Source organism: Tachypleus tridentatus, chromosome 7 (genome assembly GCF_004210375.1).
Source record: "Tachypleus tridentatus isolate NWPU-2018 chromosome 7, ASM421037v1, whole genome shotgun sequence".
Taxonomy (NCBI): Eukaryota; Metazoa; Arthropoda; class Merostomata; order Xiphosura; family Limulidae; genus Tachypleus; species Tachypleus tridentatus.
This window is the reverse complement of record NC_134831.1, coordinates 4,049,564-4,075,866: the sequence shown is the minus strand read 5'-3', so window position 1 is coordinate 4,075,866 and position 26,303 is coordinate 4,049,564. Positions and strand designations below refer to the sequence as shown.

At 35.1% G+C, this 26,303-nt stretch overlaps 1 protein-coding gene across 1 annotated transcript in view; it reads left to right on the top strand.

The window, feature by feature from the left end:
• The first annotated feature begins 1,366 nt into the window (after nt 1–1,366).
• Nucleotides 1,367–26,303, top strand: part of LOC143255017 (ubiquitin carboxyl-terminal hydrolase 31-like) — a 45,489-nt gene continuing 20,552 nt past the window's right edge. Inside the window, exon 1 of the mRNA XM_076510014.1 lies at nt 1,367–2,462. Coding sequence (XP_076366129.1) covers nt 1,527–2,462 — 936 coding nt within the window. The 5' untranslated portion in view covers nt 1,367–1,526. The remainder of the gene's footprint in view (nt 2,463–26,303) is intronic.

Genomic DNA, 26,303 nt, shown 5'->3' with positions numbered 1-26,303 from the left:
TGAAAGAATAGAGGGAAGGCAGCTAGTCATCGGCACCCACTCTTGGGTTACTCTTTTAGTAACGATTGAACGTCACATTATAACCCCCATGTTGGGGGGAAGGGGAGTCGAATCCACAACCCTCAGATTGCGAGTTAAGTGCTCTAACCACCTGGTCATACCGGTTTTGATGAGTTTTGTACTATTTGATGAATATTTTATTTTGTTTTTGTGTGCTTATTATGGTTTGTTTACTTCTTTTACACGTATGTTAATAAGTTATCTGTGCTTTGTCCAAACCCACAATTTGAGTATCATTAGTCCTCAAGTTTATCGTATTGTTTAAACCATAATGAACACAATTGCACTGATTTATTTTTCTCTGTGGTCTAATTTGCATAATATCGGCATTCTTTCTAATAATATTTTAGTATATAATAACTCTATTATATATATTTTGTTGTATTACAAGTTAACATGAAAGTTTTAAATAGTCAACAAGCATGCATGAAAACAGGAAAATTATTTAGATAATGTAGGTTCTATAAGATTTAAGATTCATTATTACGGTCATAGTGGAATCCAGTACTTATCATTAATGTAAATTAACAAACCAGTGATTAGGCTAAATAATTCTACTTATGTTAAATTCAAACAAATGTTTATCTAAAAATTATTCAAACCCAATGACTTCAAGAGAAGTTAGGACGTTATAAACATGTTTGAAAATTATCCAAACCCAGTGACATCAAAAGAAATGGCCCGGCATGGCCTAGCGCGTAAGGCGTGCGACTCGTAATCCGAGGGTCGCGGGTTCGCGCCCGAGTCGCGCTAAACATGCTCGCCCTCCCAGCCGTGGGGGTGTATAATGTGACGGTCAATCCCACTATTCGTTGGTAAAAGAGTAGCCCAAGAGTTGGCGGTGGGTGGTGATGACTAGCTGCCTTCCCTCTAGTCTTACACTGCTAAATTAGGGACGGCTAGCACAGATAGCCCTCGAGTAGCTTTGTGCGAAATTCCCAAACAAACAAAATCAAAAGAAATTAAGACAATATGAACATATCTAAAATCTGTCAAAACACAATGACTTCAAAAGAAGTTAGGACATTATAAACATATCTAAAATTATCCAAACCCTATGACCTCAAGAGAAATTAATACATTATTAACATATCTAAAAATTATCCAAATCAAATTACTTCAAAAGAAATTGGAACATTATAAACATATATAAAAATTACCCAAACACAGTGACTTCAAGAAAAGTTAGGACATTATAAACATATCAAAATAGACAAATAGGAAATGAAAATATTAATATCAATATTTGCAATTTGTAAACGGTCCCGACATCACCTTGACAAAGCGTCCTCTACATAACTTTTTTCTAACATTGGGTGAGAGCGAATAAATTGTTTGGGTTGGTTGTGTCTGACAGTTTCGACTTGTAGTTGAATGTTAAGTGTATTGTTAGAGGTTGATGAGTAGTTTCCGACCGAACACATGGATTGAGTATTGAAGTGAACGTAAATTTTCAGTGACGAAAAATGGCAGAAGTAAACACACGGAAGTATTCGAAATCGGCGTCAGAAGGTGATTTAGCTGATGTTGAAGAGGGAATGGCTGTTGATGTAGCTACAGACGTTAGTGATTTATTAATCGACGGTTCGAAAGTAAATAGATTCCATTCAGGTTTCTTCACTCTACCAAGATTGATGAGTGGTCGTAAACGAGTAAGGAAAAAAAAGACTAAAGAAATTTTGCAAACTTCTTCTAAGTTAGAACCTGAACCTACAACAGTTAGAAAGAGCAAAAAAGAAGAAGAAAAGAAGGTTTGTTGTAAAAATGATAAACAATCCCGCGGATTTTTAAAAAGACTTTTCAGACGTCAATTATCGCAGTTGGCAATTCCATCAAATATTTCAATAACTACTAGCAGTACTCATGCATGTGATTTTGAAACTGAAACCACTAAAAATAGCAAACTAAAACATGTGTATGCATCAAACACTGACATTAGATCACAACATTCAGCGTGTGATCTAGGAACTACAGCGGCGTCAGAACTTCCTGAATCCTTAGTGAAAGACAAAATCCCAGCAGTTAGTGGTATACATAACCATGGAAACACGTGTTTTATGAATGCAATAATTCAGTGCTTAAGTAATACAGATATGTTTGCAGAATACTTTGTAATGAACCATTACAGAGTAGACTTGTTGAGAAGAAATAAAATTCATGCCAAAATATATGGAACAAAAGGTGAAGTGACTGAACAATTAGGTGTGTTACTTAAATCAATTTGGAGTTGTCAATACCTTCCAGAAGTATCCAATAAATTCAAAAGTATTGTTTCAAAGTACGGGACTCAGTATGAGGGAAGCAATCAGCATGATGCACAAGAATTTTTGTTGTGGCTTTTGGACAAAGTGCACGAAGACCTCAACACTGCAACCAAAAAACGATATAAGAAACCAAAGCAGGTAGGTATATATTCTACTTCTAGGAACTATAACTAACAAATATGACATAGAATTTGATATAAATCGTGCTTACTTGAAATTCATTACAAATGAAATTTTTAAATGGGACATAAAATAAATCAATGACTGTTGTTAGGATGATAATTGAAAGACATGCAAATAAGGCCATGTTAGTGGTATATTTCTTATTATTATCACCTTTTTATAGCATATTATCTTTTTGAAGATATTAAGAGGTAAACTCAACTGGCAATTTTATAAACATTACATGGGAAGTGAAAGTGTTGGTTTTTTTGTTAATTAATTTAAGAAAAAGTTCAAACACATTTTCAGTAAGACATCTGTAAACCTAGCTCTACAGAAATAATCCCATAGCTATTAATTTACAGTTTTTAAAAGAAATTTAGATTATGAAGTCTGTGGTCTTAGGATCTGCATAGATTTGGCTGTGCAAAAGACAAAAATTATAAAACCAACAGATCTGCTTAGTTTAACAGGTATGAGAAAATTTGAAAAAGATGAAAAGCACTGTCACAACATTTTATTACATCATATATATAATTAGAACAAGAAGCTTTTTAAATATTCTAATAATTATTTATGGAGGGCAGGGTTTTTTAACAAAATTATTACAAGGAATGGTGTGAACTTGCTGATGTGTTTTAAAATGTTTTTTTGCCAGTGTTGCAAATATCCAAAACAGGTACTTATTGGAGACTTTTTACTCTGTGCATATGATCAAGTAAACAAGTTCCTTTGGGAAGGTCTCTTGAATTTGTATTCTGATTTTTGTTATGTTTTCAGTCCAATCATGCCAAGATTTTTTGATGCATTAAAACCTCATTAATTAGATGTATTTAAATATTTAAGGATTAATTACTGAATTGGTACTATGTGTTATTCAGATAAAATTACTTTAAGTTTTATTAAGGGCATAAAATTTTCCAATGGCAGTTGTGTCTTGCAGATTATGCCTGAACTTAGTCAAAGAATTGTTGTGGTTATTCATTAGCAGGAATTGTTGTGGTTATTCATTAGCAGGAAGTTACTCATTTTATTAGTTCTGTGTTTTGTTATGATTAAAACAGATGTCGAGGTGACAGTGATTAAGATTGTTTTTTGTTGTACTTTTTATATAAGTTTAAGAAGATAAATATGAAGATATAATTTTGAGCATAAATTTGTTAAAGCCAGTAGTTTGAACAAAACATATTTGTGTTGTATGTATGGTTCTAGATGATCATAGAAATTTCTGATGTTTCAAATCTCCATCTTATGTGTGTTAAATTAACTTGAAAGTTCTATAAATGGTATAAATTAACTTTTTAGTAAATTTTAATTGTTTTGATCTGTACAAAAAGTTTCTAAAGTTTTGTTACATCTATGTAAGTGTTGTTTACATTGCAGAAAATTTTTGGTAAGGTGGAAAAATTGACTGAAACTACATTAATGAAGTAAGTTATAATTTTCTTTAGTCAACTCTGTTTATATTACGTGGGAAAAGTCTGGTTGTGGTAATCGTGCTTAACTGAGTATTGAGATGTAGCTATAAAAATGTAAGTTGCTTGTAGCGTAATTGAAGAGTAAAATTCAAAGTTTAAAACTGGTGTGTAATCCAAGTCTAATCCAATGCCTTTGACACAAAAACTGTTTGAATTTATTTTTGGTCAAGATTTTAAATATGTGTTTTGTTTTATTTAATACTCAGTTCGTGAGATGGGAAGACACATCTGATGAGTTGTTTTCTAAATAAAGCTTTTTGCTGTTTATTTATAATACTGAGTATAGATATCTGGTTTCTGAGTTACCACGATGGAGTAAATCCCTTACCCATTTCCAGTAATTCCATACAATATGTGGTAGTGGCCACATGATACAAGATTAAGACCCATAGCTCTGTGAAGCCACTTTCTCGTTGAATTTTTAATTCTGTTGATGAAGATTGGTAAAAGAAATTCATTGATGCTTACTTATTGCAACAAGGTGGCTAAATATGGCTGAAAAGTAATACTGCTACTGTTTTATGGAAGAAGAACAGAACCTCGTTAATCCTCTATCTTCCACTGCTTCATGGTGGATCACTGTTAAAAGATGAATATTTTTCCATGTGAAATGTGGATTTCTGAGGTTAAGAGATCAAGTGCTTTTGTTGTAATACTTTTATTTTATTTCTAGCATGTATACTGAAAAATGACTACTCTGTAGCCTGTTGAAGCCCTTCTGAATATGGTCTCATGCTGGGAGTTAAACAGTTATAACACATTTGACTTGAAACTTCTAGATATATTTTAATCTGCATACTTCTGTATATATACCATATGATTATCATTACTTGTCATTTATATTTAAGCAGTATGTGTTATTATGGGTATAATATTACTATCTGGATGGGTTCTAAATTAGACAGCACTGATAAGTGTTTTTGTATTTCATGTTGTTATTTTGTTACTTTAGAGGCTTGCTTAGAAACATGTTTGTAGTTTGTTTTTTCTTTCTGCCATTTACTTACTGATGTTAAATAACTACAAGCAAGGCCATTTTTCTGCTACAATAGGGGAGGCCATCTGTTTCTTGGACCTCTACTCAAAAATTTATTACCTCTGTCTTGTTTTAATTTTCAAATGCTGAATATAAAAACCAAGGTCTTTTTAATTATACTAACTTGAGTTTCAGAGGCTTGCCATATTGTTGTCAAGGTCCTATTCCTTCAGTAGTTAACCCCTCCTCCCATTTCCTATTTCCAAAAATATGTACTGCCTAGAACCCTTTTTTATTGGTAACTTATTTTTTATCCTTCTGTAGCTGTTCTGAACACACTAATTTGTGTTGTTGTTTTTTTTTGTGCCAAGTGCCCTATTCTCTGGTAATTATTTTCTTGATTTGTGGGGAATGTTACACACATTCTGTGCAAAATGTTGGTTTTATAAAATCAGAAGGTATTAAAAAATGTGTACATATGCTCTACTGTATCAGTTATAGAACTTTACATTCTTATACTCAGTACTTAAGGTCATTTTGTTAGTTCTTTATGGGAATTTATTTCTGCATTTCACCTTTTGAACATCTTTCAATGTTCAACCAAATAATAACTTTGGTTTCTATTAGTTTTACCCAATACAACTATTTATATATGTGCGTGTATATTGCAATTAATGAAAACTTTACACATTGGTTTATTTTAATTTAAAGTGAAAAAAAGGTTTTGTGTTAATAGATTTTCATTTTTATTTTTGAGAAAGAACAAAAACATTTAATTATGCCTCTTAACTTAACCATTTGCTATTTCATATTCCTGAAGAGAAAACTGACACCTCTTAATATTTAGGTACATTTATTGAGATCCCACTTGCTTTTTTTTTTTATTAATTACAGCTCAAAAGTTGACTGGTCAAAAGTTTTCATTTTTCAGCTCATTAATTCAGCATAACATATGAAGAACAAAGGAACACATGGTCTGTCAAGGTTGTCCATACAATCCCATTCCCTGGAAAAGTAAATATTTAATCCCATCCTTTTACTACTTGAGACATCATTAATTCTCTTTCATGAGCCAATCATCTTGTTAGTAACATGAAACTGCTTCAAATAGAGCCTAGCCTGTCTTTCCCATGTATTAAATGTGTGTTCTCTCACCCTGTTGATCTTTAGGTATATTAAAAATAAATTTATCCTATTGATCCTTGAGATATTTTGTTAACTTATGTAAGACCACCTCTTCCCTTTCTTCACCCAAGAGAAAATAAGTTACAAAATCTTATCCTTATAAAATAACTTTTTCTTGTAGTCCTCCAAAAAACCCTTTTAAGTCCATATCCTTTGTTAGATGATAAGACCAAAACTGTAGAGAGTATTCTAAGTGAGGCCTAACTAGTGATTTGTATAGAGATAATTATCTTTTTTTAGTCATAATCAACATATCTTTAAATGTGCCATAGAATTCTATTATCTTTGCTACTAACAACCAAGTTTCAATGGCTTTAACTTATCCTTTATCAAGATTACCTTCTATAATGATGTTCTTGAGTGGGTTCTCACATGTATTAAATGTTTTTTTTGAAAAAGTTTACAAGTCATCATTACTGTCACTAAATGTTATGAAATATCCTGCATGAGATTTTAAAGTGGCATTTTTCTTGACCTAACAAAATAAAGCCTAATAATTGCTAAGTAAAATCTGTATTCTACTACTTCTCAGTTGAGTATGTAACAGTACTTTCCAAACTCTTTTTTACTGAAAACATCCTAATCCACTTATCTTGACTTGCATCACACCCCTGCTATCACATGCAATGTTTTTTGTAGAGTTTATATTATTAATTGTTCTTTATATTGTGAAACTCTTGCAACACTCCTAGCAACTTGTAGTGACACTTTTTGGAAAACACTGATATAAAGACAGACTGACTGTGTGATGAAATGTATACAGAGGTAGAGTACCTGAGAGTAAAATGAACTTGTAATCTCGCCACGTTGCTACAGTCTTTGTCACCCTATCCAGTCATACTCTGTCTGAAGGTCACATAACTTGACAAAAGGCTTGCAGCATAGCTTCCATTTTGAAAAGTTCTGTTCTTTTTGTCCATTCTTCCTGCATGCTTTTCATAAGTTGTCTGGTGTATGGGCATGATACTTTCTTGTTCTCATTTCAACAGTCTGGTCACTCAGAAATTCATAGCTATTGTATATTGCAACTTGGTCACTATGTCTATATATATGAACATGAATACTTTTTATATTCTCCAATTGGGTAAGATTTGAAAAGTTAAACAAATATGCCACGGAAGCAATTTATGTATATGGGACTTTTGTTTGTTTGTTTCTTGGAGATAAATTTTCCTAGATTATGTTGTTTTCTGAGACACATGAATAGTTTTTGTCTTTGAGCTTTGTGAATTTTCACCTGTTTCAAGATGCCACACTTTGCATACCATGGCTATAGTAGGACTTGTTGCAGGTCTCTTTCTGATTGCACCTGATACACCAGGTTGATCCATACTTCTTTGTTTTCTAGTTTTATTTAGTAAAAAAGTATACCCCATCTTTGCAATTCTAAATCCCTGTATAGTCTGAGTGTAGGAATATCTTCAACAGCAACATTATCATCTCAGAAGTATGCTTTTTAAACCTGATGATAATGAAACTGATGGTAGGAAGATGGTAACATGTCATCACATTCTATTCATAAATTCTCTTTATAAGTAAGTCACTGAGGGTCAGAAACCTGCACCAGTGGATAAATGTTGCCTAAGTAAGTGGTAGTTTTCTTATTTCTATGACTTCTTTCACAAGCTGTGTCTAGTCTACAAGCTTTCCATGGTAAGTAACCCACAGGAAACTTATTTAACATTGAGATGGCTAGTAGGAGCTCAGTGTTTAAACAAGGAACATGTCATTGTAGTATTTGATGGTTGGAGTAATATTTTTATAAAGGACTAATTACTTTGATGATAGCCTCTTCACAACAAGTTATTGTTTATTCATTATCTGTGACATAAATCGGTACACATCAAAGTACCTTGGAGTTAAATTTTGAAGTATTATTATTTTTTGTTGTGACAGAACCTAGGAAGTTTTGCAACTCTTACAACACAGCTATGTCTCCACAAGATTAAAAACATTATAAAATTTTTAAAAGTAATGGTAGACTCCATTCTGTCAACATTCAATAGACATCTTTGGTAGATCAATGACATTCACTCATTAAGAGTCTCAAGGACACTTCCAAACTTGCAATCAGCTTATAAAGAAGAGGCAATTTCAAGTAGTTGGCCTATGGTAATTTGTACTGATGTCATGTGCTAAACTTAAAAATCTGTGTAATGTCTTCAGTTTCGTTTATAAACAGTTGAAAGGATGGAAACAGATAAATGATGTCTGTTTCTAAGCAGAAATTAATGAAGGAAGACATTTGAAAAGATGGAAACTGTTTCTTATCTATGTTCAAAATGCAGCATACCTAGCTGGTCTATGTCATGAAACGAGGAGCGCAAGCATTGACAATTCTTAATCAGCATATGACATTGATGTATTTGTGGCCAGTTTTAAACATTGTAACTACTGGCAGTGTCCTTACTTGATGGTTTAAGTTCAAGAAAATGGTCCATTTGATTGCAAAATGATGCAAGAAGTTACTCATGTTGTGCAACCACGTGATATTGCTCTGTTAACGGTGGGAAGACCTGTGTATTTGTCTTGTTTAACTACTGTGGTTCACATTCTTCTGTCATCCCCTTTGTATAACAGTTTGTGTTGAAAGGAGTTCATCCATTTGGGAAATAATATACTCTAAAGTAAGGAATTAACTGAAGGTGTCTGTGATTGGAAACTTGATTACTGTCTGTCACAATCTCCAGTCAGTCAAGATGATCGAAGAAGAGCTGCTAATACAGTATTTTTATGTTGGGTTCTTAAGTCCCATGAAAAAGTAGATTAAAAATACAAAGGGAACAAAATGACAGACATAGAAGAAAAAAATGTTAACAAAGAAGCACAGCCATAGTTGTTAAACCTGGAGGGCTTTGTTTAACTAGCCTTACTTTTATTATTAAACAGTTTTATTACAGAAAATATAAACTGTATCAAAAGAACAGAGTAGTTGACAAATTTCATTTAACAGATTACAAACTCATTATTTAGATATTCACAACCTGTTTTGTTAAAACACACATGATGTGTTTTTGAACATCCTTATGTTAAAACACATCTGTGATAAGCTTTTGTTTTTGAACATCCATGTAAAAAGTGTAAAATAATAGGGTGATCTGTTTGTGTTCTGGTGGCTGGTGTAAATTTGGGGGAGAGAAAGGTGCAACTTGAAATAAAAATGAAATATGGTAGATTGCAAAGTAGGAGTTCTGGTCGATTTTTGGTTAAATGTGTGTGATGTGGGCAAAGATACGAGAATTTTATGATCAAGGTTTAGATTTGTGAATATATTAATGAAATGACGTGATTAGTTATTTTATCAATAAATATGAGTTTTAATAATTGTTAGCTTTGGAATTATTCTGTAAACAGATTTAACTGTATTTGGGAACTTTAAACATCTTGTGGTATGTGTACCTTAATATGGTAGGAAGATCCGAATGAGGCAACCTTCTTCGTTAATGGATGACGAGAAATATTGTGAATCGTTAAGGTATGGTTGGAGAAAAGTTTTGTATTCCTTTGTAAGACTATGTAGATGTAAACCACAGTTCTAAAGTTCAAATGCCATATTAAACTGTGCACGGAATACGATTCTCGAGGGGTTAAAATTTCACTTTTCAGAAGAAAAGTCGCGTAACGCCAAGAGCGACATAAGCTGGAGGCGTCCATTTTGGCTGAAACATGACACGACGACAGAAAAGGCCAATTTGTTTGGATACGCGTCAATCTTCTTTTGCGTTTCGACAAAGTTTGTAGTGCGTTTCAGCAATTTTGTGAGACACGAGACAACTATCTGAAGCATGGAAAGAAATGTCGATTTTTTTTATTTTTTTCATATTCAGGTCCGGCCAGTTAAGTCATTGTACAAAATACAGTACAAAACTCTGATGCTTTGAGTATTTCCACTAACCATAGATCGTGAAAGGTACTTTAACATAAAATTTACGTTTGTCACAGTACAAATTAAACTTTAAACAACGGTAGAGAAGTACAACTATGTGCAACTAAATTACAAAGTTTCACGCATCTGTTTAGTTTGGTGTGTAATTTTAACTTTCTAATTTTTAAAATAGAGTGCCGTTTATCGTTATGTATTGGTTGTTGCTACGTTTAGAAGTATAAATATATTCTTTGATTGATTGTTTAGGCAGAGTATTCATGATGAAACTTTGTAGAATGGACGGCAGCTGGCTGTTGTGGAGGACGATGTATCGATACTACTTCGTCTTCAGGTCTGACCTAAAATATAAATGTATTTATAATGAAACTTTGTAGGTATTTACATCGGGGAAGAAGCTGTATTTTGCAACGGTTTGAGTGATAATGTTAGACTGTACCTCTTCATCAAAAGATTTAGTGGAATACTAAAGTAAAATGTGCTGATGTATATATATTTAACCGTTAGATCGTCGTTAGTACTTGTCAGAAAGATTTATAAAATCTTCATATTTGCTGATAACCAACAACAATATTTTTAAGCTCAAGGCTATCACAGATACGCTTGTAGTTAATGGCTCAGTGTTACCAAGTGTTAAACCAGTTTTATAATTGAATAATTATCAGAAGTTATCGTGGACGTAATCAACTCTTGTTAGTAGTTAAGAATCAAAACATACATTTTTTTGTATCTGTGTATAGTGGCACGTTTTGCTACTTAAACCTGAAGGTTTATATCCTGCATTCGTTTGATTTATCTATAAGTATTAGGTCAGTTTTTAAGCGACCATTTCAAGTTTAGAGTTTATTTTTTCTGTTTGTTAGGCAAGGTTTAGAATTGTAGATGGCGTAGATACTGGCTTATCTTGCGATACCGCTGATAATAAGTTGTAACCATGAAAACATTTAAAATCAAATTACTAAGCACCAACTTTTTATCGAACTACACAGCACGATGTACCATTGTGACTTGGTAAACTTGTCAAAACTTTTAATACCTACAACGAGATGTGTGAAACTATATTATAGGCTTATTGAAAGTTTATAGAGAAACTACAGTGAGAAACAAACGATTATACTTAAATATTGGGCTTTAACTGGCAAAATAGAAATTGTTGCCACTACTGTATCCACCTATAGGTGCATCTGGGAGAGATGTGCGTGTCGAACCTTTTATCTTGTCACAGACAAACCGTTCTAGCTCTTACGACTATGGTTATGGTGAAAACCGATGGTGACGTTTCTTCTGTAATGTCAAATGTAAACCTGTTGCACTGGATGCACGAGTTTTTAAAGTTTGTTAAAGAGGAATTAATTAGTATATTAAACATCCGTGATATTTATATATGTGTTCCTTTCAACGATCAGACAGAACTCTAAAGCATTCTTACACATTCAAAAACGTTATACAGAAACAAATCTTCTAGAATCCAGTAAACAGCTCTGAGATAGGGATGCTTGTGGGAATACAACTGAACGTTGATATTACCAGAATGGTTAATTCTGTGGTTTAAAAGAATTTGCATCTCCGAAATATTTCGTTCGCCTGTTGGAATATCTTAATACAGCAAGTGGTCTTATAAAGTTAATTTATAGAAGCCTGGGCGTGGCGAAATGGTTAGCCTGTCCGAATTGTGAATTTGTAGTTCCTGACCCGTTTCCGCAAAAAACACATCACGGACTTTGCGACCGGGAGTGCGTTATAAGAGTAAGAGTTAAATGCCACTATTCGATCAGACAAGGTAGCCCAATAATTATTGGTGTTTACTGTTGACTAGCTGCCTTTTCCATAATCTAGCATTTTAAAAAAGGAACACCTATGCGCAGGTAGCTCTTGTGTTACTTCGCGCAAAGTTAATAAACAAACTACCGATAGTTTTATTTCAGTTAAATGCATACAGTTAACTGTTTGCCATTTCTTGTTTAATCATTCACACCATTGAACTATGTCTATCAGTCAGACACTAAAATGACGTCACGTTTGAAGTTGCAATTTTTTTTTTTGTTTTGACGTCAGTAAAATGTGCGCATGCCATAAATCACGAGAAGAATTATGCATTTTAGGCTACGTGACATAGCAGCTTCAACAGCAAAACACTAAATTATTTGTTACTGTTAATTTCGGTTTTATTTACTTTTAACACTTTCGAAGAGCCTGTTAAAGTATATTTAGTATTATATATATATTGCTAGCCCTGTTAAAAATATATTAAACGTAGTACAACACGTTATTTTAACAATTATTTACAGTAAAGGAACACAGAACGTTCGATTTAAATGGCTAATCGTAGTTTAGATTGTTTAAGCTGTTCAATGATATCAAACAAACACACGGATGTTTGTATTTCGTGTTAGTGTAAATGTTATTTGTATTCGTGAAATAAATTTGGCTCACGAACTAGTGCTTTGTGAATGAGCTGAGTACAGCTGTTTTAACGACTTTCTTTGGTGCAAAGTTATTGATTGGTGTGTCTATCAACTTGCATTTCGAAATACGTTGTTACCACTAATTCTTGATTGTGTAATAACGATTCAGTTGGTATGTTTTTTTTTAATTTAATTCGAATTGGGTAAGCCTATTTTTACATACCTCGTCGTGTGTGTGTTTTCTTATAGCAAAGTCACATCGGGCTATCTGCCGAGTCCACTGAGGGGAATCGAACCCCTGATTTTAGCGGTTTAAATTCGTAGACTTACCGCTGTACCTCGTCAAGCGTGAAGAATAAATACAACTGATATTATTTATTGGGTGTTTTTGGTGCTCACGCCACAAATAGTTAAATAAGTTAAATAACGTGTTCCCAGAAATAGTTGTGTTATAGGAAAACTTCCAGTTAAAACATTGTAACTTGTGCTCTCTGGTAGAACGTCGCATATGTACTGTATCACAGTGTGAGATTTTGTTTATATATTTGGGTCATGTTTAGCTGTCTAGAAAGAGTCGTTGACCTACACTTTTGTTGTTTTTTTAATAGACGGAAGTATATATACCTGTACATGTTTAGCCAGGTGAGCCTTATTTACCGTATATCACGTGGCCACATTGGCTCAGCAGTAAGTGTGAGGGTTTCTCACGCTAAAAATCGGTTTTCCATACTAGCGGTAGCCACATCGTGTTTGCAGCTTGGAGTTGAACAAACACAGGTCAATACAAGCATTGTTTTTCTATCGCTGGATATTATACATCATACCTTGCAAGTTCTCTATGATTGGGCCGTTTGTGTGTAATTTTGCTTATGTTTGTTTTATCTGCGACATAGAAGCTTATAGAATTGCTCTTAATTATTTTTTTCTAAGTACAAACTTGTAACTCACAGCTCCATCTGTTGACCGATTTGAGATCTAATTACAGCCGCGGCTACTGATGATTCTCTCTTGTTTCTTTATGTAATTAAATTTACATTAGTTAGTTTTAACATGCTTTTGACTGACTTTGCTTTAAACAGATACTTTTTCCTTCTTTCTACCTATTACTTCTTTCTTCATTGTAACCCACCAGAGGCTCAGCGCTAAGTCTGAGGGCTTATCATGCTTAAACTCGGGTTTGAATATCCATGTTGAGAACAAAACAGATATCGTATTTTGTAGCTTTGTGCCCAACAAGAAACAAATTGTTACTGAGCCGTGAGTTTTCAAACTTGTGAATAGGTAAGGTACAGTCACAAGCCAGACCACTTCGCTTGAAGCGACACACATCGGACATTAATAAAATAGGATCAAGAAAGATTCTCTATTTCAGCACAAATCTTTGGGATAGTAAAGTTACAACAGTGAAATGTCTTTACAAACTTAAATGAAATCGGATACACCGTTGACTGTCACTGGTTTCAGGAAACAGTTTTTGAATAACCTATGAGAATTGTATAATCTTCCCTGGTGTATCGATACTGTAACATTTGTTTCACACCGGAATTTTACTACGAAATAAGAGTATAAGATGTAATTACTGGACGATATAACAGTTACAACTTAAACGACGAAAATGTCGAGTTATTATAAACGAGTAGGCCTAATATTTGGTTTTAAAATAATGAAGATAACCGCAGGTGTTATATTTTCATTTTCCTCCTTTGTTTTTGTTTGTTTTTGAATTTCGCACAAAGCTACTCGAGGGCTATCTGTGCTAGCCGTCCCTAATTTAGCAGTGTAAGACCAGAGGGAAGGCAGCTAGTCATCACCACCCACTCTTGTACTACTTTTACCAACGAATAGTGGGATTGACTGTAACATTATAACGCCCCCACGGCTAAAAGGGCGAGCACTTTTGGCGCGACCGGGATGCGAACCCGCAACCCTCAGATTACGAGTCGCACGCCTTAGCACGCTTGGTCGTGCCGGGCCCATTTTCCTCGTAATTTGTCCACTGTAGCTGAAACCCGAGGATGCTTATCAGAGCTGTATCGTACCCGCTACCCGTTGTCCAAGAAAGTTTTCCGTTCAGTTCCGTTACTTATCCATTGTGCTAAACTTTGAGTCTGAACAAAGATCATATTTACACATTTTAAATGATTAAATAAATGAGAAATGAAGAATTGTGTGATGTATAAAACAAGAAAAACTGGACCACCAAGAAACGCTCCTTCACACGATATAATGTAATGTAATTTAAAGAACGTATCAAAAGATTGGGACCATTCATGTAGTGTATTTTGTAGTTTGAACATAAGTTTTTATTAAGTTCTATAGATATTATCTTTAAATACAGTTTTATATTTAATCTATTTTTGTGTTTGTTTGTGTGTGATATATATTTTAATTATGTTTATTTTTAATTGGACGGCAAAGATATTACGTATCTTTGCAATAGGTAATCTATGTTGAGTGTTAGTTTGGGAACTTTTGTTTAAAAGAACAATCAAAGAATTGCAACGTTATTTGGAATTAATAAACGCATGAAAGCTGGAAAATGATGTAACGAGCTTACCCCCATCTCCCCTCTCAAAGTTCTGGCACTATTTATTTTTACACTTTCACTCTTCTGTATTATAATACTATAATCGCCACTAAAGCCACTTGCCTTGGCCTTCTTCTGCCTCTGCATTTACTAGACGTTCGATAAATTCATAATTACTAATCCCCGAATCTTTGCGTGCGGGGTGAAGGGGGATAACATTACCCCCTAAACATCTGAGTTTTTGAAAGTGCAAAATCTTTACTTCAAAACTAAATATCTGCCATTATTTTATTTTTCTGTATTATTTTTGTTTGTTTCGATTTGTTTGTGTGTACTTAGACTTAACAGCTTTGTAGGTGGCGCTTCTCAATCAGTGCGTTTAACAGATTTTTGTACCCTCTTCTCTACTGCAGCCAAGAATTTACCAAAAGCGAAATGGCTTCAAGTTTGTTTACTGGGTTTGATTTCGCAAATATTGTGTGTAGTCATCGTGTTGTTAAACTATTGGTGACTCGTCGTGGAATCTACGCTATACAGCAGTCCATGTTTGCCTGTATGTGATATATTTAAGGTTAAAAAAAAACAGCCTTATTTAATATTAAAGTCAGTGGGGATTTACGGTTGGTGGCAAAATATGCCGTAATTTTTTTACACAATATAAATAGGGGATGGATAGCAATCCCGTAAATTTTTCTACATTTTTCTGCCCCTCCCCCCCCCCATAACGGCCTCATTTTTCGTTTTTCATCCGACTGTTGCACCACACCTTCTCTTAAGTTTCTACCTAAGCTCCTGTAGATCCTATTATTACTTGTAGAGTTACTTAAGTTATTTGTGGCTATATGAAAGAAACAGTTTGAAAACTGTACGTTTACGTCTTCGCTGTGAAAGAAAATATTTGGTTTACTGTTCTAAAGCTGTGTTATCTAATGTTTCACGTCACTGTGGTTGATTTATATACATTTGTTTATCTGAAACGGCAAAATAAATCTGTGTAAGAGTCGCGTGCCTGCGTAAGATGTTAATAAGCCTTTTACGTAATTTATAATCAGAATTCGTTATGGCCTTTGTGCATCATTTTGATAGTCTTAAATAAATACTACATTAAAAAAAAACAAGATCGAAAGAAATATGCATTTAGGGCCTGACATCACTTAGTGGTGTATGTATGGGTCTGCCTTTCGAAAACACCAAGGTTCGAGTACACAATATACTGTTGAATACGCTCTTCAGTTTCAGCTGTGGTTGCGTTATAAAAGTGACAGGCTATCTGAGTGTGACTAGAGCCGTATATGTGGCGAGTGCTAGTGATTTCTTGTCCACCACTACTTTTGATTGGCTATTCAAAATTACGAGCAGAAATGCATTACTTTTGAGGTCCTGTGACCTGAACGTTTAACCCGTGTCACATTAGAAGCCTTTCAGGTTGGAAATCACAGTCGCCAAATATACTTTTGATTTGTTATCCGTGTTTTACCTGAAAACATGTCCTTCGGTTTTTTATGTGGTAAGAACAAACAAACAAGTTTTCAACATGTAGGTGGCCATGATTAAGATCTTCAGACGCACCATGAACCAAGATATGGCTTATTGAGAGGTTTGTTTTTCAGGGTTATGATTTTATAAATACCGCGTGTTTCGCATACGGCTTTTGAGGTGAGAAAAGTAGGAATCGTATCGTGTAATTGAAGAACCTCACGTGCATTCTCTGTAGATTTATCAAGCAAACATTTAAATATGGCTGATAAAAGTAACCCTGAGATAAGCGCACATTTTCTAAGCAATGCCACATGATCCGCAATTATTCAATAATTTTTAAATAGATGCTGGTAAACCACAAAATTGCAGAAGGATATGCGTGGTGTTCATTGGACCTTGAATCACTGAGTGAGCCCTGCGTGATTCAAGCGCAACATGCGCTTGTTGATGTATAAGTTTTATCGATTGTTATTTATTGTTTTTAAATTCCGTTCTTAGAACGAGCTAAATACAGAGGAATTTCAGAAAGAAAAAAAAAGTTAAAACTTTCGTGAAGACAAAGAGAATATTCAACCAAAAACAATGACCCTATGATCCATGTCGGATACTACGTTGGAGTGAGTGCTTTTTCTTTGAGTTGGCGGATTTTGCCATGTTGTAGCTACATTTGTTTGACACTTGTATATATATCTTATTGATATTTGAGAACCATGGTTATGTATGGAGGTTATATTACAAATTATAATCACATTTTTTTATTTATATATGTATGTATATTTCTGTTGCTGCTTTTTTTGGGCATTTTGAAATTGAAACTGATTGCATGGGTTCAACAAGGTGGTTATATTGTAGAAATGGTTTTAAAACACCTGTTAAAAAAAAAAGAAAATGACTATCTTTAGATACCTTTGGCGGGTTAAGGTTGTTCAGTCGAAATATTGGCTAATTTATATATTGTCCACACAGCATCGCTTAACTGTTCTCCAACAGATTTTCGTCTCCCGGTGGGGCAGCGGTAAGTTTGCGGACTTGCATAGTTAAAATCCGAACCCGGAGTTTTAATCCCTGCGGTAGACAACGGGTAATCCTAGTGTGGCATTGTTCAGAAACAAACAAATGTATATATTTTGTTTGATTCTAGCTGCATTTATTTGTAATTAGTATGCGACTGGCATGGCTCGGAGATTAGCGTGCTCCGATACTTGTAATTAGTGTAGACTGGCGTGGCTTAGCGATTAGCGTGCTCCGATATTTGTAATTAGTGTAGACTGGCGTGGCTCAGAGGTTAGCGTGCTCCGATATTTGTAATTAGTGTAGACTGGCGTGGCTTAGTGATTAGCGTGCTCCGATATTTGTAATTAGTGTGAGACTGGCGTACTTCAGTGGTTAGCGAATATTCATGGTTCCGGTCACGCTGTCACAATTTCATTATTTGGCCCTATGAGGGATGCGCTATAAGATTTCACTATTTAACTGTTTGCCAGACAAAGTAAGGTCAAAAATTAGTTATGGCCGTTGTTGACTATCTTTCTTCCTTTTTCCGTTCATTATAGGAACCATTATGCGCAGACAGTCTCCATTGTGTGTCGTTTTCAATTAATACGCAGTACATTAATCTGTCAGACTGTTAAACAAACCACGAAATTAAAAACAAAATTCACGTTACGAACCTAACAGAACTTTAACAACCAATAACTACTGGGTAGGTAACTAGTGGTAACCATATAACCTAAAGTTGTAAAGGTTACAGTGATTGACTTTTTGAGATTGAACAAAAAGTGGAAATAATATTTTAAAGATACAGCACACACTCTGAAAAATTTACTAACTTCATTGGCCTGCAATGGTTTTTATAGATTTGAATTTTGTACATGTTCTACAATTAATTAATCCGAAAATGATAACCATCTTTCTCCATCACGTACAGGTTTTTAACAAACACCATATCTACTTTTATACAGGTGAATTATTTTCGTTGAAATCATGTCATATTTTGTTATGCTTCAAATGTTGACAACCACTGGCTATAGATTTCTCTATAGTAGTTAGCGCATTATAAGGATAGACGACCATATTCTGTTTTTAGAATACGCAAGAGCAGCTCAAGATTTGGTGGGTGGCGTTGTAGCCTTCCTTCTTGTTTACCTGTTCAAAATAAGGGGCAGTTACGTTCAGATAACCTCTCTGTAATTCTTTATCAAGATTTTGAAACAAACAAGTCTGTATGAACAACCCAACCTTCGTGTATAAATAGCACCACGCTAGTTCGCAACGTTTGGTGTGGAAATGTATTCATGAAATTTTTCTAAAATTAATTTTCTGGTACTCTAGGGCTTTCTGCGTTAGCCATCCCTAATTTAGCAGAGTAAGGCTAGAGGGAAGGCAGCTAATCATCACCACCCACAGCCAATTCTTGGGCTACTCTTTTACCAATGAATAGTGGGATTGACCATCACATTATAATGCCCCCACGGCTGAAATGGCGAGCATGTTTAGTGTGATAGGGATTCAAACCCGTGCCCCTCATTCTGGTACTTGAGTTACTAATTAGTTATAGCAGCTTTTGGCTGCTACTTTAAAATCCAGTGAGAAGTATAGTTTGACTTCTAACTGTAATATGGTGTATATTAGTTTATACAAGGATAGTGGTATATTTACAAATTCATGGTTGAAGCAAGCATGTGGTATAATAAAACTCAACTTCAGAGCTAGGCTCAGTGTGCGAAATTAGAAACATGCGAAAAAATCAAACAAAATCAGAAATAATAAGATTACAAAATCACTCTTCGCTGTCATAATGGTTTGTTTTATAGGCCTAACGACAATGTTATACGTTGGATCCACTAATCTTTATTTATTAAAGTCAATTTGCTCCTGAGTGGCTCAGCGATGAATCCAAACTATGAAAACCAGGTTTCGTTACTCGTGGTGGGTATAACACAGATGTCGTTTTGTACTTAACAAAAAACAAACAATAATCTTTCAATGAATTTTGTTTTAACAAAATGTTTTAATTGAAAAAGATTTCAACCATGTTGGCAAAATGACTTTGCAAAATCCACTTTGAGAACAATAATTATTGTTGTGAAGTAGTAACGGCGACACGAGTAGAGAACAATAGAGGGCGTGGGTTTAACGTACTAATTATTGTTGTGAAGTAATAACGGCGACACGAGTAGAGAACAATACAGGGCGTGGGTTTAGCGAACTAATTATTGTTGTAAAGTAAGAACGGCGACACGAGTAGAGAACAATAGAGGGCGTAGGTTTAGCGAACTAATTATTGTTGTAAAGTAAGAACGGCGACACGAGTAGAGAACAATAGAGGGCGTAGGTTTAGCGAACTAATTATTGTTGTGAAGTAATAACGGCGACACGAGTAGAGAACAATAGAGGGCGTGGGTTTAGCGTACTGATTATTGTTGTGAAGTAATAACGGCGATATGAGTAGAAAACAATAGAGGGCGTGGGTTTATTAATTACCAGATTGTAGAAAAATATTCAGACTGATGCAACATTCCTATTTTGTTTTTGTAATATTATGGTCTGTATTTACTGAGGTTCTGTCTTTTTTACACTATTATTAATATCGAAATTGATAACTTTCATTTATGACGTAGTTATGAATTTGTAGAAAGAAACATACACCTGCCTATAACATAAACCATTTCTAACGTATTGAAATGTTATTGTGGATATAACCGTAATGTTAATAGACAAACAAGGAAAGTACGTGGGACATTATTATATCCTGTAATGTTATACATCTGCCTTATGGGGGACGAATGTGGTTAGTGAATTTTACCTCATGACATTGCAATATGTACTTGTTTATTACATTTTAGTCAGTTGGTTATTTACGTAGCTACATTGAAAATGTTGTTGAGCTCACTCAAAAAGGGAAAACTGCTTTGTACGAGTCTTGTTTATATTTCCCTCGAGACATATTATGTATCTACATATATACATACACACCAGTAGAGTGTAATAACCGGTGTGACATAGCAAAATTACTGGCACTGACGGGTCGTCAATAAACTGTTCTAGCGTCAGTTACAACTCTAGGGCACGAGAGTGCATGTGACAAGTTGAACTGAGAACTTTGGCAACAAGTACATCGAGAAAGGTCTCTGTGAAAGGAAAATGATCGCAACAGTTTTGATTTAGAGATGGTTTTGCATGTCCGTATTCGATTTTTGAACAATATATACATATATGTGAAACTACGTTAAAAGAACACTGAAAATTACGAAATGTATGATCAGTGCAGTTGCAACTTTACGAATTGAAACGCAGAACGTGCAGTGATTCATGACGAAACAACTGACGTATATACGTCATAAACTTTCTAATTGAAGTCTAACACTTGGAGACTACTAACACTTAAGATTTCACATCTTACGTTTGTTCATTCACTTGTCGATCCACAAGTAGAAACTTTTGATTCTTTTCGACTTGACAGCGTTGTTAGTTAATGGTTGTAAATAGTCTGCACGACTATAAAAATACACAAATAGAATTGTAACTATGAAGTAGAGTTGGCGGTAGGTGGTGATGACTATCTGCCTTCCCTAAAGTGTATCACTGCTATCTAAAGGACGGCTAGCGCAGATAGCCCTCGTGTAGCTTTGTGCGAAATTCAAAACAAATGAAAACAAACAAACCAGTTGTCATTTCCGTTTCGTGGTTGTTTGCGTTTTACTATACCAGAAATTTCGCTTTAGTAATAACGTTCAAGATCAGTGGTGTCTAATCATGCGATTTTCACAAAAATAAAAATGACACGTGTGTGGTTCGTCGATAAATAAAAGAAGAAACAATGAAACTTAAACCTATCTTACTTAACCGACCGTTTTTGATTTAAATAGCTATTTTTTATTTTTTTTTAATTTCACTACCTAAAGTTTTTGTCTAACGCACGAAGAAGGTATAGGGTACCTCGGTATGATATGGGGCGGGAAGATCCACTCTCTTACTCCCTGGGATCCCCTAAGCTAAGTTTGGTGACAATCTGTTCAGCGATTCATCAGTGAAAGCGGGTATATATACACATAAACAAGAACTTAGATCAGTAGTGGTTTAGATGATCTTTGTATCTGCGTATTAGACTCGCAGGGAATCCGACGTTACGTTGCACGACTGTAATAGATCTCTACTAAATCAACCTATGAATGTTTGGTAAACAGTAGCTGACGTAGGTGTAAACAGTAGAGGGTTGGTCTTATCGCTTGAACACAATCGGACACCTACAACATGTTTTCTGAGAAGAAACACATCAGTGAGAAAGCTAACACCGTTATACATGTTTATTATAAAGAATGCCTGTGTATACGTATAGGCAAATAATGCTTTGTTGGCAAGGTAGCTTTAAATGATATTAAAATGAAAAAAGGTAAGATTTTTCCCCACATTTGGTCTATTCTGCTATTTACTACCTAACAGAATACATCCTAAGCTTTTATACGTAATCTATGTATAAATAGATAAAATATGTTATATTTATGACATCAGCCCTATGGAGTAATTGTGTAACTTATTAAGGATTATTCACCATATTGTTTGTTTGTTTTTTTAATTTCGCACAAAGCTACACGAGGGCTATCTGCGCTAGCCGTCCATAATTTAGCAGTGTAAGACTAGAGTGAAGGCAGCTAGTCATCACTACCCACCGCTAACTTTTGTGCTACTCTTTTACCAACGAATAGTGGGATTGAACGTAACATTATAATGTCCCCACGGCTGAAAGGGCGAGCATGTTTGGTGCGACTGGGATTCGAACCCGCGACCCTCAGATTACGAGTCGAACGCCTTAACCCACCTAGCTATGCCAGGCGTCCTTTACCGTATGCTAGAAGTTCGTGAATATATAGGTAAAGGTAAGTTAATGACGGGGGAAGTCCTCCTTGACGATAATGCATGTGAGGCTTAATCTGTACGTTATACGGGCTCATCTTCTGTCTTCTATGGAATAAGAACTTTCTACGAAGTAAAAATTTGGCGATTCTGCTCAGTAAGTACTTTAAACATTTGTAGTGCAGGGCGTGTTCTAGTCGTTAATGTGTATGGCTGTGGGTCGGAGGATGCGGGGTTCGAGACTTGATGCTGCTAAACTTCCAGATGTGGGTTATTTCAGAAGAGCAGTGAATTCTATTGTTCGGTTAGAAAACCGTGCAAAACCATCATGGGGTCTAGTGGCTCACTATCATTCGTGTGGTCAGTAGTTTAAAAATAGGGTCAACTGTGTTTGAGCGTGAGAGATCTCTGTGCTGGTTGTTTAACCCAAGTAAACACGATGTACCGTTCTCGTTGAAACCAAGTAAACGAACGCTTCTTAGTTTCCTCTTTATTGGTTGTTAGATAGAGATTCGACAGGACTCCGAGTTACTTTAATTGACTTTTCGGGCTGAAATCCGCTTATTTTCTAATCGTGAAATTGAGCTAACTTAAGTCACTTAACTTTAGAAGTATAGAGAGTTTGTTCGGGCTTATTTAAAACCTTGTATACAAAGAAACTGACAAATAAGTTTGTTTTCTTGATGTTAAGCCCAAAGCAACACAATGAGCAATCTGTACTCTATTTATTTATGTGAAAACGGCTCGTTTGGGTTGAGAATTTTTTTTTTTTTTTTTTTTACGAAGAGGAGCGAACAACGTACTCTGTTTACTGGATATCTAAACCCGATTTATAACATTAAAAGCCCTCTTACCAGTTTTGGTGAAGATCCATTCACACCCTACGAAGTAGTTACGTGGACAAACAACACAGTACTATTATATTTATATAGATTATATATATTACATTATATAGGGCGCTTGACTCGCAATGTGAGAGTCGCGGGTTGGAATCCTCGTCCCACCAAACACCCTTTCAACTGTGGGGACGTTAAATATGACGGTCATTCACACTTGTTTTTGGTAAAATGATATCCGAAATATTCCACGCACTTTAATGTTACGAGCGTGTTAAAAAGAGAAATAGTTATTCAAAATTATTGAACGGCAGCATAAATGCAAAATACGAATTATTTATAAGACTAATACCGTTTCATTTTGATACCAAAATACGAATATACCCGAGAAGTTTATGCAACAGACGTGATTACATCAGAGAAATATTGCTTTATTGGCGAGTTCTTGCATGTTAAATTAAACGACCAGTCCGTGTAACGATAATAAATTACATTATTTTTTCCGTTAACATTTATACAAGCTTTAACACTTGTACACTGCCACAAATTATAGTAGGCCTACGCTTCAAATTACATGAACGTAGTTAACTACCTTGCATACTGTGACCGCGATAGCTAACACAAAACTCTGCAGTCTATTTTAACAATATATCATTTATTATCTTTGAACTCATTCTCTAACAAACGGCGGTTCACGAAGTTTATAATCAACACTCGTTCAGTTATTCTAGATATTTTTAGGAATTGTTTCATATTAATGTCATGCGTTGTGTAGCTTAAATGTAAGTTAAATACAAATTAACAGCAGTGTTGTTGTTTTACTTTGCCAACAATAATTATGTAAAGTAATACTTCTCAACGATATTTCTAGGCTCTAGGAATTCTTTGTAAATTTTCAGTCAAAAAATAACTGTGGGAGAGAGGTCTTGTTCTAAATATAGATTGTGAGACTGCAGGGGCGTAGATTTTTTACACCCGATAGGGGGGATGATTTTTGCAACCACTTATGTGGAATGTTCAATTTGCAAATTGGTAATCTCTGACTACGTGAACCTGAAAGCTGTAAACATGCAGTCGCAGAGTAATCTTGTTGCTACGATACTTGCATGTATACTTAGGCCTACTGACTGATACGAACTATCACTTAGTTCGAAAAGCTTAGAAGCACGGTTATATTAAAGATGTACATTTCGGCTACTCAAAAAGCCTACATCTAGGCCTAATTATGTAATTCGATTGGTAAGAACACGAGAATCACAAGAACAAACACAATTTGTAGGCCTGTGATGCAATAAAACAATTCAACAGACCAAACTGTAGGGGGGATGATTGTATGCACCATACCCCCCACCTAAAATGAAGGGGGATGTCTACCCCTATCCCCCAGGATCTACGCCTCTATGTGAGAGAAATTAAAGGAACCGTTTTCTGTGCGATTTGGCTACATGGGCGAAGATAATAAAATCCAGGCACATATTTGTAATGCTGATACAAGTAGGTATGTATGGTACCAGGAGTACGGATAGCACCGGTCACAAAATATATCATATATTATCGTCAACCTTCCATGACCAAGGGCATTGCATGATTTCAATTTTACTGGCCCTGTAATGAAACTGGAGTTATGCAACATGGCCTTGGTTCGTACAATAACGTAAACGTTGCTTCCGTAAAAGTGTTGGAACGGTTCAACAACAATGACACGACACAAATGTACCTATATTTTCAAAAATACACACCTTGAATTTAATCGCGGATGACGTCACTTGTGCTTTGTACGTGTTGAGGAAACATACAATTATAACTGATAACTTATTTATGTATATTCTCATAACATTCTATTCCTCATACTTACCATTTATATGATGCTCAGTCACGTACTACTTATAAATGAGCCTTTTCTGATTGTGTTTTGCAAACAAAATTATTCATGGTGGTGACAAAAACCTGTTTCTTTAACAAGTCTGTTTGTCATCGTAAATTCACGCAAAACTACTGGCTGTCTGCGCCAATCTTCTCCAATTTTGAAGTTATGTAGACCGGATTAAGGCAACTAATTGGTAGCCCCTAAAGTGGCAAGTTGAAAGTGCAGAACACGATTTTTGTTTATCTATTTTTGTACTGTAATGGGATGATGACTGCTAGGCATATTTAAATAAAGTTTTTATTGTTTGACTGCCTAACTGATGTAGGTTTTCGTTAAGTGTGGTATTATTAAATGGCTGAATAACGTCAGGTGATTACCAAGTATGAAAACAAACACGCCATGTTTGTTGAATAAACGAGATTTGTTTGGTATTGTTTTTTTTAAGGCGACGAAGTATTCTCTTTTTTATTTTTCTTGCACGTCAATACGAGAGTCGCGGGTTCGAGTCCCCTTCGTATCAAGCATGCTCGCACTTTCAGTCGTAAGGACGTTATAATGTTATAGTCAATTTTACTATTCATTGACAAAAGAGTAACCCAAAAGTTGGCAGTGGGTGGCGATGATTAGCTGCCTTCCCTCAAGTCTTACACTGCTAAATTAAGGACGGCTAGCGCAGATAAGCCTCGTGCACGATTTTCTGACCAAACAAACAGTTCTTACATTTTGCTCTCTTGTTATTATCATTATAATATCAAACACATATTATTCGTGTGATAAAAAATCTTTTGTTTTTATTTTTCATACTTGCAGGGTTTACGTGCTTATGAGAAACTATCAAGTCCACTAGCAATATATAACGAATAATTTATTAAACTTTGTACTAAGATCGTTTGTTTGTTTGTTTTGAAATTTCGTGCAAAGCTACACGAGCGCTATCTGCGCTAGCCGTCCCTAATTTAGCAGTGTAAAACTAGAGGGAAGGCAGCTAGTTATCACCACCCACCGCCAACTGTCTTGCTACTGTTTTACCAATGAATAGTAAGATTGACTGTCACATTATAACGTCCCCACGGTTGAAAAGATGAGCATGTTTGGTGTGACAGGGATTCAAACCCATGACCCTCAGATTACCAGGCGTATGCCTTAACCCACCTAGCCACGCTGGGCCTACTAAAACCATAAGTTGTCAATTGCAGAATCTTGTAATGAAGTGTACACATTTAATGTACAGATCGTCCAAGAATTTTGGCAACACTTTTGAAGGATCATACCGGGAAAACCATGTAACGCAAAGACATTTAGTTTGTTGCGCATCCAAGAATAATATT